This window comes from Molothrus aeneus, chromosome 19 (genome assembly GCF_037042795.1).
Source record: "Molothrus aeneus isolate 106 chromosome 19, BPBGC_Maene_1.0, whole genome shotgun sequence".
Classification (NCBI taxonomy): domain Eukaryota; kingdom Metazoa; phylum Chordata; class Aves; order Passeriformes; family Icteridae; genus Molothrus; species Molothrus aeneus.
In genome coordinates this window covers 10156017-10172215 of record NC_089664.1, presented here as the reverse complement: position 1 = coordinate 10172215, position 16199 = coordinate 10156017, and the positions used below count along the sequence as shown (strand labels likewise).

The following is a 16199-nucleotide window of genomic DNA, read 5'->3' as shown; positions in this document are numbered from 1 at the left end:
AATTTCCACAAAAATTTTGAACAAGTAGCTTAGGCACTCTCTGCTTCAATGATATTTAGACTCAGTCAATTAGAAATAAAAGAAGTAGTGATATGGTTTCTAAGGGCAAGAAAAGACATTTCTTTATGGCCTTAAAAACCTGCAAGGGCTACCTAAACAGCACCATTCACTCCAGTTAAAATCTAGCAGAATTCCCCTTGTACAATAGGAGTAGGTGAAAAGACTGAAAACCAGCACTTCCCTCGAGCTCTGCTGGCTCCAGCAAGAGGAGTCATCACCTGCACTCAAAAGAGCACCAAGCTCTCCCACACCAGGGCTCCAGAGAAGAGCTTTCTCCAGGAGTGAAAAGCCACAAGGTCAGTGGGCAAAGAGCACGAACCCGGCCTGGCCTGGCCTGGCAGCCACACGGGGGATCCTCCATGGCCCCTCTGCCCAGCACAAAGCCACCCTAATTGCTTCACACTCCAAACCAGTAGCTATGGTTACGAGATACAAAAGACAGTCCTGCTGCTTCCCTGTGGCCAGAGGAATTCCAGGCACTTGGAGCAAACACACCAGACAAAGAAACTGGTACAAGGAAGAGGAAAAAAAGAAAAAAAAAAAAGACAAAATCACAACATATTTTCATTTTCACATTCATGGTCTGAGGTGGTCAGAGCAACAGAAATCTTGGGAGGCTTCAGAAGGAAAAAAAGAGACTGTTGGGGAATCAGAGGAAAAGCTGAAAACTTTCTCCAAATCTCAAAAATTACATAAACATCACCTATGAATGCAAGAAAATGCCAAATGCCACGTCCAGCAGGCACAAGCAGAGAAAAGGCTCTGACTGTATTTTCTCAATGTTCTCCTATTTCACATCCATTTCTTCATGTTTGGATCGTACTTTACTTCCTCAGTGGAAACCAAACCTGACTTGTCCTACAGGTAACTGGCAGTGCTGAGGGCAGGATAAGGAGACCAGTTCAATCCCAATCATACTTTCCAGTAAAAGGCTGGACGTGTTCCTGACATGACCTTATAATCCCTAGATGACTAAAACAGATGTCTAGGCCCAGCAGATCTCTAGGCACCTATTCCAGAAGAAACAGAGATATCTATTTTTCAGGGAACATAAGCTATTGTAAACAAGGGTGTCAATGGAACCCAAAGATACTCTTGGGGATTTGGAGAATCTCAGTGTACTCAAGCAGATTCTTTGTCTATTAAATAAGTTTTCAGTGTGGGAAAAAACACAAAACAAAGCATTTCCCCATAAACTCTTTTGTTACCTCATTGCTTCTTGCACATTGAGAATGGATCTGCTTTTTTCAAAATTTCTAAGTGGAGACACTCCTGTGCTGTGATCTCCCTCCACATTTTGTACCAGATGGATCTGGCACTACACTCCTCAGGGTACCATCCTCTTGTGCTCAGATGGATTTCTTGAGCATACAGGATGGAAATAAAGGTCTGTGTTTCTTCTGTGTGGGCACAACCAAAATATTCAGACCTTTCCAATGGAGAAAATGGTTGCTATAATAGGCGAATACTTAACTACATGAATACTTAATTACTTTTAGTTCTTGTGAATAAATGCAAACATACATGTGCACAGGGAGAAAGATGAAAAGAGACAAGAAATAAATAGAAGGAACAACAAACACGTCTAGAATGAAATGCCTATTTATCTTCCTGACAAAAGTTTTCGGGCTACAAATCTAACTGTAAGATGACAATCTGTTCAATATAAGGGCAGGTCACAGATTTGATCAAAGTTACTGCATAGTAGCTGGGTAAGAATCAGGCACAGAAGACAAAAACTTACCCCAAAACAAGAGGAAAAGTGGCAGCAGGAGAGCAGCATTGTACGGCCTGGAGGTAGTTTTCTTTAATTCCATGACAAGTGTAAGAGTGGCCGTCCTAAAGCCCTCCGGGGAGAGGCAGGAGCCGGAGCCCAGCAAGCCCCTCCTGTGGCCACATCACGGTGCGGGGCGGGCTCGGCCCGCGCCGCCGGGCCCAGGGCAGCACCGAGCCCGCGGACAGAGCCCGCAGCCGCGCCGGGAGCGCCGGCAAAGCCTGCCTGGATCAGATCCGCGCGGAGCGGACTGAGCCCTGCCCGAGCCCTGCCCGAGCCCTGCCCGCCCCTCGGGCTGCTGTAGCCGGGCTCCCTCTGCCCCTCCGGAACCCCACAACACACCTGGGCTGTTCCCACAGCCGGGACAGGCCTCGGAACCGCTTCGGGCCCGAGGCTCTTCAGAGGATGCCGAGTTCTGTATCGGCTCTCACTGACCACCTCCGCAGCAGGATCGAACGCATCACTCACTCTCAGCTTTCTGAGAGAAGCTGCTTTGTTCAAAGAGAAATAAGACAAATGCACTCTGTTTACCCCAAAAAGCAGAGTTAGTCCACATTAATCTTTACTACTGTCTCACCAAGGTGGGGTGATACCACAGGTCAGGTGAACTCACAAAATGTACAGGAACCCTATTCCCAATTGAGGAACAGTTACAGAGATCAACAGAGGTGCAAAACACAGGCACCAAATCACACCACCTTCAGACACATGGGCTCAGTTTTAGAAGTGGAAAAAGTTATCAGTGTGCATTGTTTAATGACAGTAACTGGAAAAAGACAGCCCACACTCAGCCGAGACCTACTAAGTCTCTCTAAATCCACATCACAATTGGATTAAACTAACTGTAATGAGAATTAAGTACACTGCCTCACCCTTCACTAACAACTAAAAATAGAACACAGGTAAGATGCCAGACAAATTCCTAGTTCAAGCAAGAAATACACAAGATAGCAATGCAATTGGTGCAGACACACCCAGGCTGCACGTGAAGAAATCAGGAGCAAAATTACAGTGAGTAATCTGCACGATCCCAGCATCCTTGCAGGGCAGCAGAGGCTGGTGGGATTTGTGCATGGAAATGGGATAGTTACTGCAGGGGTTTTACCTTCAGTGCAGCAGCAGAACAGCCACAGCAAGAGCCTTTCCACCACCCAGCCTCTGCAGTTCAGGAACAAATGGTTCATCTCACTGTCCTGCCTTGGAATGCTCCAAAGATGATATATCATGTGTTATCAACCTTATCTGGACCACCCTGCCCCCTCTTTCATCTCTGGTGTCCTCAGTCTGTTTTCTCAAGATCAACCTCAGTATTAGTTTCTTGCCAGTTACCACAACCATCTGGAACTCATTTCTGTCTCCTTAGGCTCTGCTTTGGCTGTCAGGGGATGTAACCAAACACTGACATGTGCAGAATCTTTCTGCTCAGAGTATTTTTACCTCACCTGTGTGAATTATGCTCTCAACAATCCACCTTTTCCAAATCCCAGCAAATACCTATAATCATTGCACAATTAACATGGCAACAAAGCACCGTTCTTAGCCAGGCACTGCTGTAAGTCCAGTAGTGCCACACTCCACAACACCTGGAAAACACACCTAATCCATGGTAATTTATGGCTTCTAGGACTACCTGAAGGACCTGCTCAGCTTTCATGAAACAGAACGAGTATGACAAACCCCCCCACACAGAAAGGTTTGTGGAGGTTGTCCCACAGAGGCTGAGGTCCTGTGCAGCCCTGCTGTTCCTGCTGTGCTGTGTGGCCTGTCACACCCCAAACCCTGGACAGAGCCATGGCAGAGTCTGTCACATTAGCCAGACTGAGGGAAGAGGAAAACAATTGCATCCAACTTCCTCATAATAATCAAAATACCTTAATCTATTGTCTACCTGTGAGGACATTAGAATTTAATTTTATCAATGTTCATGGTTGCAATTTTATGAGATTTTGTCAGCATAAACAGCAAAGCATTCCTGGGCTACACCCCTGGGCATACAAAAGCCAATGTGGGTATTAACCAGCTTAGTCCAATTAAAGGACCCTAATGCAACTCTGTTAAGGCCCTGATTTGTTAGGCTTGACTACATTTCCAAAAGAGCACAATTGGGTGGATTTGTTATCTAAAGCATAAGCTCCAAGCCCTTAGTCATCCTTGCTAAAGCCTTGCCCAAACTGGTCATGGTTTGTGCTACCCCCGCATCGCTGCCATCCAACGTCACCATAATCTGCTCTTTAACATAGCATTAAAACCAGAGCCAAAGGACACAGCTGCTTTCCTTGCTGTAACACTCATTATGGGAGATTTAAGGACAGCATAACAGCAAGGCTTCTATTCTCAGCCTGGAGCAGGAACCTTGGCAAGCCGGAAATGCATGCCATGGAAATGGGGCAGCAGTGGGCAAGCTGGATTAGAGGAAAAAGGAGAAAGTAGCTTGGGGTACTCAGCAGAACCTTCCTGCCCACTTCTTCTATACCTTTCTGTACACTTGCCATAAACCAATCCTCTACATCTTTGTACAAAAGTTCAGAGAGAATCATATAGCAAAGTACCTCAGCAAAAGTCTGCTTTTGACTCAAAGAACAATGTACACTCGCAGGAGTTTCACAATCTTTCCTCACACAGGGCTTAAAATAATCCTAATACTGCAGATTGGATACTGGGGACGTGTGACAGGCCGGCAAATATCAGTGGTACAAATAAAGCCATTCCTCTCTCCTGTCACGTGCACGCTGTGACTGCCACAGAGCCTCACCTTCCCTCCTCACCATCCTGGAACCACTGGGCACAAATCCATTTTACTGAATTGAACAATGGAAGCCAACAGCATCAGTCATGATTTTTTCCCCAGCTTTATCTTCTAAGGGCCATTAAGCACAACATTACACTAAGCAGTCCATACTAACAGTGGCTGCAGGCTTGGGAAGTTGAGTAAATAAAGAAAAAAATCTTCCAATTCCACTCAAAAACTGTGCCGAATCTGACTGCTTCCATACACTCTACTGCTTTCTGACACTGCTGAAAACTGTCAGGAATATTTTTTACTCCGTAAGTTTTGGAATTTCAAGCCTCCAGACTCACAGGCCAATTCTGTACACTGAAATGTTTAAATACAATTTGGTGCTGTAATGCTCAAGGGTTCCCCAGAGTCCAATCTCTAACTGGAAATTGGCTCTTTCCTGCTGCCCTGAACAGGCACTGTCCCCACTCTCCCATCAGCCCACTAGATGTCCCTTCTGCACTGCCAAAGTCACCAAAGGCCCCTGTGGGAAAGAAATGGGCAGCACTGGGGAACCAGAACAACTGGACACATCCTGCAGTGCTGCAGAACTGTGCCAGCAGCACCCTGGACACTGCAAGACCTATTGCAACATCCCCACAGCGGAACAGCCAAGGCATAGTTTGGGCTGTGAGCCACAACTTTAAAGTTGCTATTAAAACCTGGCAAAATCACACTAAATGTCCAGTCTTGAGATATCCTAATTACATTTTTTAGACACAATAAATTTAGTTTCCTATCACTACCAATCAGAACTGCTGGCAAGCAAATCATGCTGCCTGATAAACGCCAGAGTCCTGAGCCTGTGAGACTGGGCAGTCCTGGGCAATGGCAGTGGGAAAAGTGGGCTCAAGGGCACAGCAAGAGGGTCCTTGTCTGGGCACTGGCACGGGTGTGCAGAGGTCTGGCACAGCCTCACTTTCCTGCAGCATGATCATCAACTTCAGATACAACTGCAGTGCTGAGGAAGAGGAGGGGGGCAGTCCAGAGGACAAGGGCAGAATGAACATGTTTGCCTGAGGTCTGAAATCACCTCCTCTGCCTTGCAGCATTATTGGCTGCTTGTTCAGAGATCTTCATGACACTCCTCATTCCGAAAAAGAGCTAACTTAAGGACCATAACAAAGATATCCAGCATGTGCAGATAAACCATTCAAACACACCCAGATGAGGCTGTGGTAAAGACAGGGCCACACTCCTGCCCAGCTCTCGAGGAAGTCCCAGAAGTCAGGCTCTGACCAGGGATACACCCTTTGATCTACAGAGACCCCGCTGGACTGCTGCAGGTCAGCCTCATGCCCTTTGATCCTCTTCCCTGCTCCCATACAGCTGCCTGGTGAGGTGCATCCCTTCCAAGGGGCCTCTGGCAGATGGGAGGATGGGAATGTTGATCACCTAACAGGAGGCAGCCAAACAGTGTAAAAAGGGTCTCAGGCAAGATGTTCTGCAGTAAAATGTTATAGCAGGAAGGATGTGTCCAATACGTTGCCAGGATCCGAGGGTGGTTTGAGAGGCCTTTTTGCTGCTGTTTGTGCCACAAACGATCCAAGGCGTTTGTAAATAGCGGCTTCCCGGCGGGGCTCGGGGAGGCTGTGGCGCCGCTGGAGGGCAGGTCTGTGCTCCCAGCCCCAAAGCAGCTGCAGAGCTTGGATTAGCAGCGTTTGCTGCAGAGCTCCGCATTGCCAGAGCCCCGGAGCCAGGCTGGGCTTCGGGGGAAAACCGAAGGGACCAGAGGGAGGAGGCTGCCCTGCAGCACAGCCCGGCTGAAGGAACCTCCTCCTGCTGAAGTTTGTATTCCAGGAAGGCCAAACAGGGGAGTGGGAGAACAGGGAATTTTGGACCTGAAAAACAAACACATCCAGCTGCACCGTGTGAGCTCTGAAGATGAGTGTAGCCTCAAAATCCTGTCTGACATCTATCTTTGCCATGGAAATTACACCCTTGGATTCTGCATAAAATCGGCAAGCTCTGCCTCGTTTTCCTTCCAGCTGCAATCTCTGCTTTTACTCACAGACTTCACACTCAGTCTGCTCAGTAATAAGGCCCCTGGGAAAACTGGACATTGTCACCAGAGTAGGTGGCAAGAACTAAAATGGATGCAGATCACAAATGTGCCAAATGTTGAGGAATGAGTAATGTTCTCCAAGATGCCAAAGATGTGGGGCTCACTTTTGTGTATTTGCACCTCAATGAGCACTAAACATCTCTATTATCTCCAAATCGAATCCAGTCAACTAAAGACAGATTTTTCAGTATGAAGGCAAGGGACAACTAGAAAGAAATCGTCCCACATTCAGTTTCCTTACTCAAAGGTGGGGATATTGTCCAGTACTTTCAGTATTCTGGGCTCGCACACTCCTGCCTTTCTAGGAAAAACTAGAAAATATTAGAAAAATACGAGAAGTACTGTTTCACACCAGTATTAGCATTATTACTTCACAGACTGAATCTCCCAATTGTTTCTACTTCACAAATGTCCCAGAACAATGGCCCTACCTAAAGGGGGTGTGCACGAGTGGCTGGATCAGCTCTCGCTTGGCTGAGAGGCTCTGGCAGGGATTACACAGCACACGCTGCCACTGCTGGGATGCTCAGCCCCGGTGTCTCCATCACCAGCCATTTGCCAGATTGCTTAACGAATCTCTAAGAACGACCAATACAGATCTTCACAGAAGTGTTAACAGCATTCAAGCTTACTCTCATGGTCTCCAAATGAGTATTTTTGTTTGCTTTTACTTGCAGAACTGGACCAGAGACAAGGGCTTCAGCACTTGCCTCTGCCCTGAGGGAAGCTCTGTTCCACTCCTCTTAGCCAGCATGGTTTATGCACATTTTCTACTTCATGTCTCACAACAGCAGGCAAACCAAGCTCCTGCTGGGCTTCTGTCAGAGGAGATATTGATCTGCAGCACAAATGCTTGAAACTCTTGCTCTGCTAACTGGTGTGCTGAATGTGCACAGGAGCTCATCAATATGTCTGAAACAAAATCTGCTCAATGGCTTTTGGAAAAAAAAAAAGAAAAACTGAGGTTTCTGATGAGGTTGTATACAAATATTCAAGTGGATGGATCTAGAAACTTTCCAAGAACTGCTAAAAGCACCATGAAGCACCACTTCATCTGGTTTACAACCATTTCAGTAAGAGCAAGAATAAGCACCTAAGCATCTCTCTGATGAGGCACACATAAGGCTTCCTATGAGGCTGTATACAAAATACTGAAGTGGATGGATCTAGAATCCTCCCAAGAACTATGGGGAAAAACATAAAAATAATTATAATACTTCAAATCAACTATTTAATGCCAATCCAGCCTTGCAATTCACCAATTATATGTATCATTTCTGGAAAGAAACGTAATTGACAGCTTATTGGAACACTATCCATTTTATCCCCAAGAAACTTCACTGCATCTAAGCCAACTTTATATATACCCCAGTAAGAAGCAGCATCTTGTATATTTAAAGAAGTTTTCCATGCCAAGGCCAGTGTGTCAGCACCATTTGTTATGCTTGAATGCTTTATGAGACAGAAGTCACAAACCTGACAATTTAACTCTCATTAGCTTTGGGAGTGACTCCATATGCCAGCCCAGCCACACTCTCTGGGCAAATTATGAATGCTTTTGCTTCCAGTTCAGCTTTAGGTCCCCATCTACTACAGGACCTCAGCAAAATTTCCTCTGCTGTCTCTGGGAGCAGAAGGGAAGCCAAAGTACAGAGAGCTGAGCCTCCCAGAATGACAGAGAGCAGCAGCAGCTGAGCTTTGCTCTGTGGTGTCCCAATGGCTCAGAGTCCTGGCTCTGCTAACCCCACCTCCAGCCAGGCACTGGGAGGTCACGAGGGCCCACCAGTGATTTTCAAAGGAAACCTTCAGCTGGAGGTTTAAACTCCATTTGATCCAAACCTTTTTTAGTGCATGACTCTGAACCAGGGCACTTTGTGTATTTCTGCCAGTCTCCCTTCGCAGGAGGTCACTATGGCAAGCATGCTGGAAAAAATAGAATCCAAGAAGCAGGAAAATCTATTTGGGGTATGTGTGTGTGTCTGTGTGTGTTCTGAGAAAATGACAAACCACTGCCACTTGTAATATATGAGACTAAGTGAAGATTTCTTCAATTGCATTTCTGCCTCCTGTAAAGCTTGCTAAAACACAGGTTCCCTTGGCTTTTGCATTTCCTTTGATTCAGGCCAGACAATGGAGATTAATCAGTGTCCAGTACCCAGTATTTCTGAGATTTTACAGCTTCCTTTCACTTAGGAAGGTAAAAAGTCAGCTTTTATGGGCTGTTATAACATTTCCTCTTTTAACTTGGGGAATCATACAGGCATTTCTCTGAAATCTTGGATGAGCAAATGATTACTTTTAATTTTATTCTGTCTGTCAGAGTTAACCCTAAGTAATCTTGTCCACGTTACAATCTGAACTAACCTCTTATTATACCAACCAACTTTTGGGAGAACAGCAATGAGAAAACTAAAGCAACCAAAATGCAGGAGGGAAAGCCAGCAATGTCAACACATTGTGTTTCCCCTTGACACGGTTTCTTCCCATTCATAAGAGGTTACATACTTCAGACAGGATTTTGAAACAGTGAATCCCATTCCTGGCTATTAACTTCCACACTGAGACACACTTAGCTCCAATTTCCTTGTTTCTTTTCCCTCCTAAGTTAACCCTATTGCCACAATCTGTTACAATCGGAAAGCTGACATTGTATTCCCACCACTCAATATCCAGAGTTATCACTGAAGTCAAAGGCACAGTTGATCCTCTTTCCATGACTTTGAAGCTCATAATCCTCTGTTACATCAGCCACAAAGACAGTGATTTGTTCAATCTGCCCAGCAGACTCTTGTCTTTTTCTATTGCTTTGCAGAGATGGTGCTTCCACTACAGGCACATCCTCGAGGGCTGCTGGAATTTTGCTGCTAGGTCAGAACTGGCCCCTACGATGTAGGAACTAAAGAACTTATTTGGGCAGGAACACAGAGGAATTGCCACAGCAGCAGTGGACACAAAATGCTTCCCAGTTCATTCATCCATCTCCAGCTGAAATGGAGCTTCCGGGGTGAAATGAGGTGAAAACCAAGTAAAAGGGGAAGTGGAATCTGTCCAACAATAAACCAGGTGTCAACATCCATTGCACAGAGCCTGACCAAGGACAACACGGTCACTCCCTGTTAGCTGTGCTGGGATGTTGGGAATTCTGAGCAGATGTTAATAGGATGAATACATAGCAGTTGTACAGTCTCAGAATAATAATGCCTGTGAATGCCAAAAGCATATTGATCTCCTGAAGTGCATAGTCAGAGCACCTAATGGCTCTAGAGAGAGCAGGGAAACACTCAGAAGGGGAAGAGGAAAAAAAAAAAAAAAGAGAGGATGCTTCAGATTAGAGAGTTCTATCAGCTAAAAGAGCCTTGGGGCACACAGGGATGTTAAACTGCTGCTGCACAGACACATTCTGAGGGACCCAAGAACACACAGTTCATGCACAGGAATGGAAGAAGGAATTTACACTACTTGTATAATTATAACAAGTCTGAACCACTTCTTCTAGGTAGAATATTAGAACCAGGAAGAACCTTTAGAGGAAAAGAAATCCTTACTGCACTGTCCTGATGGACCAGAACAGGGGGGAAAAGAAAAGCTAATACCAGTGACACAGAGAATGCTGATACTGTTCAGAAGAAATTAAAAGGGAAATTCTTTCAATTTTAATGACCTCAGCTGTTATTAGTGATGCAGATCAGGGCTTTGTTCTAAAAGGAAATCTTGTAGCTAACCTGTAGTGTCTTTTTCAAGTAGGAGACATTGAAAGCTCCTTTTTGCACCAGGGCTGTCTAACTGGGAAATTCAATTCACTCTCTTTGCTTTGATATCTATTTAGTTCAGCACTACACACACTGTCAGAAGCAAAATGTTATCCTTCACTGCACCTGAGGGCCAAGAGGTCCAGTGTCAAATGCTCCATGGAACTGATCCAGTGTTTTCACCCTCTCACAAAGACATGCAGCTCTTTGAGGGAGGACAAGACTCCAGGACAACAGGACTGCAAATTACCAGCTTGGTCAGAGGGGATTTTCTTTTTTATGAGCTATATGAGCTACAAACCAGACCAAAATACACTAACAGAGATATCCTTGTAAAGTTCACTCCCAGCAGTGCCACCATAGGAGCATATCAGAATTCTAGCAGCTCTGGTCAATAGTATTATATATCCCCTGAACCACTAAGGACATTAAGCAAACACATTGAAGAGATGAGAAAAGATTCCAGTTATCCTGAGCTTCCCACTCTCTGACCACAAAACCACACTCTCACATCAAATGGGGAATGTAACTCAAGGGACATTTTAATCCTACACCCCTCTTCTAATTAATAATCCTACTTTATCAATATTTGATGGAGCTGTTATTGTGTCTGCTCTGGCCACTTCACTTTTCAGAGAATGCTCTGAATTACTGTGCTCCTTTCAAGGCAGTACAGACTGGACCCATGGCACACCCTTTCCTGAGGCAGGGCCCTGCAGAAGGTCCTGCTTCAGGAGCAGCCCATGGGATGGACGGGCGGTGCAGCATTGCAGCTGAGCACCACCTGATGCACCAGGATCTACTGACTCAGCCTTAGTGACCCCTCCCCACTGCTGGGGTGGGAAAGAAAATGAACTCATATCCTGAAAGCCGAGCCACAACAGACACAATGGTGAGCACAACAGAGCCCAGCCATTATGTATGTTGGCACAGAGACTAACAGTTAATAAGGCCCAAAACCAATTACAAGGAGAAAAACTCACCGTTTTTTGCAGACAAAGTGTTGAAGAGAAGGAAGCAGACTACACTGTGCTAAACATGACAGACATGCCTGGCCCTCACCACAAACCTTCACTCATGGCACAGCCTCACTCACATGAGTATCTGACCAGGGCTGCTGTTGGGATTGCACTTGCACAGGGTCAGGAGCTTACAGATGGACGTGTCATGGCAAAGTGTGAGACAGAGAAAAGAATAGAGGAGAGCCCCTCTGTTTGAGACATCGTGCTGTGAAATCCTGTTTGTAGTGAGCTGCCAGAAAAATGCCTCAATTTCTACAGGCTGGGATAAGCACAGGTACTTCATCTCAGAGACAGAGGTTCTGACATCCCCAGGGATGGGCTGGGGATCCACACCATGGAGCAGAGCAGCTCCTGGCACTGGGCAGGGGCAGGGCTACAGCAGTAGCACAGCAGACCCATGGCTTGGTGTTGGAAGCAGCCCTGGAATTAAACTGCTTGCAGGAGTATTAATGCCAGTTCTGACTAGTGGAGCTCCTGAGAGCTGCCAAGTGACAGAATAGTGCTTTCGGTTGTTTGTTTCCAGGAGGAGAAAAAAAATAGGAAAGTACAGAAGAGAAACATCCCAAAAGTGGAAGGAAATAAATGTTATCAAGATAAAATGGAAAAGGCTTAATACAGTCTATCAAACACTAGGTATCCCTGTCACAGCACAGGCTACCAAGGTTTAACTGAGCAGTGTGCATTTTGAAGGACGCTGTTTCATCTATAAAAGGTTTGGAGATGTTACAACTTAGTTTTTTTGCCAGGAGGCACTTTATTAAAATTGCTGTAAACAGTAACTCCTTCAAGCACAGAAAAAAATTGCTGTAAACAGTAACTTGTTCAAGCAAAGAAGAGGCTCTTCCTGCCATGAGCTTAAAAGGATGTAAGCCTTCAATTCTGTTTTTGAAGAATGTTTCAGATATTGATTTCTACCTCATAGTTAACATAAGTTAGGTTTTCTTCACAGTTCTGGTGCTCAGAGGAGAAAGCAGGAGCATTTTCCTGAGTCTCCTGAATCCTTACACCGATCTTTCCTAACACCATGTTCTCTGGTTAGATCTTCCCAATACTTCTCCAGCAGCTGTAGCAAACCAAAGTATTTGGCAATATTGAGTTACTCAAATAAATCTGAGCCTTCTCTCTGTTCATAGGTCTCCCTCAGGGCCCTGAGTGGGTTGCAATAGTACAGACAGTTGCCCTAAATAGCTTGGATCCAAACACTCTACTTGATGGTGATTAAATATATAAAATGTTACACATCCAATGTTTGAAATGCAAAGGCCCAGAGCACCTCAGCAATGCTTTCCACACAGAGCAATTACAGCACTGGAAGTACTGGAAACACCATCATGTGATCCAGTCACAAACTACTGATCTAAAGAGGAGGAATCCAGAACAGAAAGGAACGGGAGAAAGTTCAAGATGTACAATTGATGTTTTCCCTTTTGTGTAAGCCAGTCTTTATTGCAGACCTGTATGAGGAAACAAATGTTGTACACACCCAGCTGCCACACAGACACTATTCCTAGGAAGGATCAGAGCCTAGGCCATTCATGGCAGAGCTTTTTTGCTGCTTCTGTTAGATCTGTACCCTTCAAAAGTTGGGTTTTTTTACTTTGAAAAGGCTGTGCTTTACAAAGATGTTGCTAACAGAGGAAGCGAATCTATGATACTGCAAATTAATTATTCTTTGTTATATAGTTCAACTTTTATTTCTAACAGAATACTAATCCTGACAGTTAGCACTGATTAGTATTTTGGAAGTGGTTCTCAGGAGCTGCTGACTCACTGGGCCGTGGTCCTCACTGTTTCAACAAACTACAGAAACAGGCAAAGCAAAAGCACAGACCAGGCAAAACCCATCTATGGCTCATCAAGGAATTTAAATACATGAAAGTAAGTGTGGCTTTATAGTCCTTTAATTATGCATTGCATCTGAATTATGTATGGAGCCGAGGGCGCGCAGGAATTCTGGTGGAAGGAAGCAGCGCTGTGCACTGGCACTTCCTCCCAGGATAAGACAAGACTGCTCTGCACCAGGCTCTCTCCAGCCTAATGGAACCTGCCATTCCCAGACATTCTGCACACCCATTCTCACGGAAGGAGCTGTCTCATCCTGCTCAGCAATCCCTGCTGCCCCCTCAGAGGAGCACATTTCCATTGCTGGAGAGCAATTACTTCCCCTAGATCCTGCTGTGCTCTTATTTAGCCCAAGTACTCTTCAAGAATAATGTAATCCATAGGTACTTTAAACCTATAAAACCTAACTTACTTAATGTCAAGTGTTTAAATACAGATCATGCCTTGCATATCAGTCAGTGTTTTGTAATAATGTATGGCATTTGTCTAATCTGCAGTTTAACATTCTATGGACTACCGTAATAACTGTTTTTGCTACTCTAAGTCAATATTTACACCTTCACCATTTTTGTGAGGCACAGACATTAATCGCCTCTTGTAATGCCATATAATCTGGCTGTAAGGTCCCTTGGAAACAAAAGTCAGCTTTAATCAGTATATCATTAGTCAACACTAACCATTACCCCAAGTTCTGCCATTGCTACTTATAGTGGATCTATAATAAATGTACACATACACAAATCATGCATGAGTACAAAAACTCTCTCCTCTGAGACAGTTTTACAGGTTGGTCTATCCTTATGCATTTCCACAGCCAGACATCAACAAAGAACATCCCTGCACCTCCTCCTTAGACTGCCTCGCACAGGGTGAAACACTAAGCCCTGCTCCCTGAAGCAAGTTTCATGCAGAAAACAGACACTGTCAACTTCAGATACAGCCCCCCATACAGGCTGACATTTGGTTTGTGCAGAGAGAACTTCTGGAACTCCAGGTGTGATTTTGCAGAAGGAATATTTGTGCTTTTGTCTTTCCCTGAGGCACAATGACCTTCCCTTGAGCGGGAGCAGCTCTGCAGCCAGCCCGGGCCGGCACTGAGCTGCAGCTGCCACACGGTGGCAGAGCTTGGGCACCGTCACCACCGCGCTGCTTCCCAGGAATGCACCAGGAATGCTTATCCTCTGCTCAAGGTGACTCTCAAGATGATTTCTTGCCTCCTCATTAGTTACTATACATATTTATAGACAAATTAAAGACTCAAACAAACGTTTATTCAATTAATCGCTTCGAGTTCTAGTGGAACAAGTAGTATCAAACCAGTTCATCAGCTCAGGGGCTTATGACAATTTAATACAATTTAATTTTTTTCTGCTCCCTCTCTGTGGTATCATGTCTCACACAAGAGTTAGAATACCAAACACTGGCAGAGTTCTTTGTAACAGAAGGAGCATAAGGAGTTCTGAACCATCAACTACTTGCTTCAACTCACAATGAAGAGAAAAATGATTTGATGCAATAATCAAGTTAGGCTTGCTTCTACACCCCTCTCCCAAAGACAGGGTGTCTAATCTTTCAATATTTAGCTGATAATTCAATTACCAGCTTACTGAGAGCAACTACAGTGTATGCTCCTCACTGTGATTAGGATCATGTGAATGAACAGTATTCCACACAAGGTGCTTCTGAATGCCTGCTTTGTGAGACCCTGCCATGCTCCCACTTCAGAGGAAGCTGCATATTTTACCCTTTAAAGATGCTACAACAGCTATGGCTCTGTACAGCACATTCTACGTATTTTTAGATCACACAAGGTTAACCAAGCCCCTTTCCCCCTCTCTGCCACACATTCATGAATGCCCTAATAATGCAGCACAGCCTCATTCTGCCCTCAGTGTTCCAGCCTTGCCTTCAGAGAGTTTGGCCCATTTCCCTTATTCAAACCCTCTACAGTCTTCTGCTTTTCAAGAAGCCGTGCTAATGCATGTTTTTACTTGCAGCTCTCGCTGGTTTGCTCCCTGCAGCATGGCACCCAGCCTTAGGCCAGCCATGCAGTGGCCTGGCCAGGGCCGTGGGAGCTCTCCTGCACATGGAGCCGTCCCTGCCAGCACAGCCCCGGCACTGAGAGCCCAGGAAGGCCCTGCTGTGACAATGGCAGGGACTGGCACGGTGCTCAATGAGTGACACGGCACTGCCACGCTGACAGCCTGCGGCTGCTGCTTGTCCAGGCTTTTCAACTCCACATTTCCATCACCTTTCTAATGGTAAAGCACCTGAGCTAATCAAGAGTCAGCTCTGAGAAAGCAGCATAAATGATTGCAAGCACTTTTGCAAAAAGGAAACAAAACCCAAACACATGAATGCCTTTCAAAGCCAGCATGACAAACCTTCTGCAAAGAAAAAAAAATGGAGAAGATCACACTATACTTGCTTAGGAATCATTTTGCCTTTACAGGATCTGAACAGGAATATTCATGCTGTGTTCTAATAATAATGGAAGTGGAATTACAAAGTGAGAAAAGAGCAATTTGCAGGATAGGGCTCACTCACAAATTGCAGGAACAGGTCACAATGGATAATCTTCTGCTCTCAATCCTTTCCAAGTTTCAGACTTCTGCAGACACAAAATAGAAGATCCAATAAATTGTTTATGAATTTAAAAAAATTATAATCCCATCCTAGGTACTTCTACTCTTCCCCTTTAAATTTTCCACAGAACACTGTTTTTGTAGCTGCCAGTTCTGTGACCTTGCTGGAAGTGGCCAAGCCAGAGATCAATTAGTGAGCAGAGAGGAGAGGAGCAGCTCTGCCTGCGCTGTGCTGTCCCTTGGGAGGAGGGCAGATCGTTATCCAGCGGGAGCGCTAACACACGTTGGGACTGACTGCAAGATGCAGCAAAACCAAAGGAAACAGC

The 16199-nt window shown here is 45.2% G+C and overlaps 1 protein-coding gene across 1 annotated transcript in view; it reads right to left on the bottom strand.

Moving 5' to 3' along the window:
• CRB2 (crumbs cell polarity complex component 2) overlaps positions 1 to 1901 on the bottom strand; it is a 30592-nt gene extending 28691 nt beyond the window's left edge. The window contains exon 1 of the mRNA XM_066563196.1: positions 1805 to 1901. Within this exon, the coding sequence (XP_066419293.1) occupies positions 1805 to 1877 (73 nt within the window). The 5' untranslated portion in view covers positions 1878 to 1901. The remainder of the gene's footprint in view (positions 1 to 1804) is intronic.
• Between the last annotated feature and the right edge of the window lie 14298 nt (positions 1902 to 16199).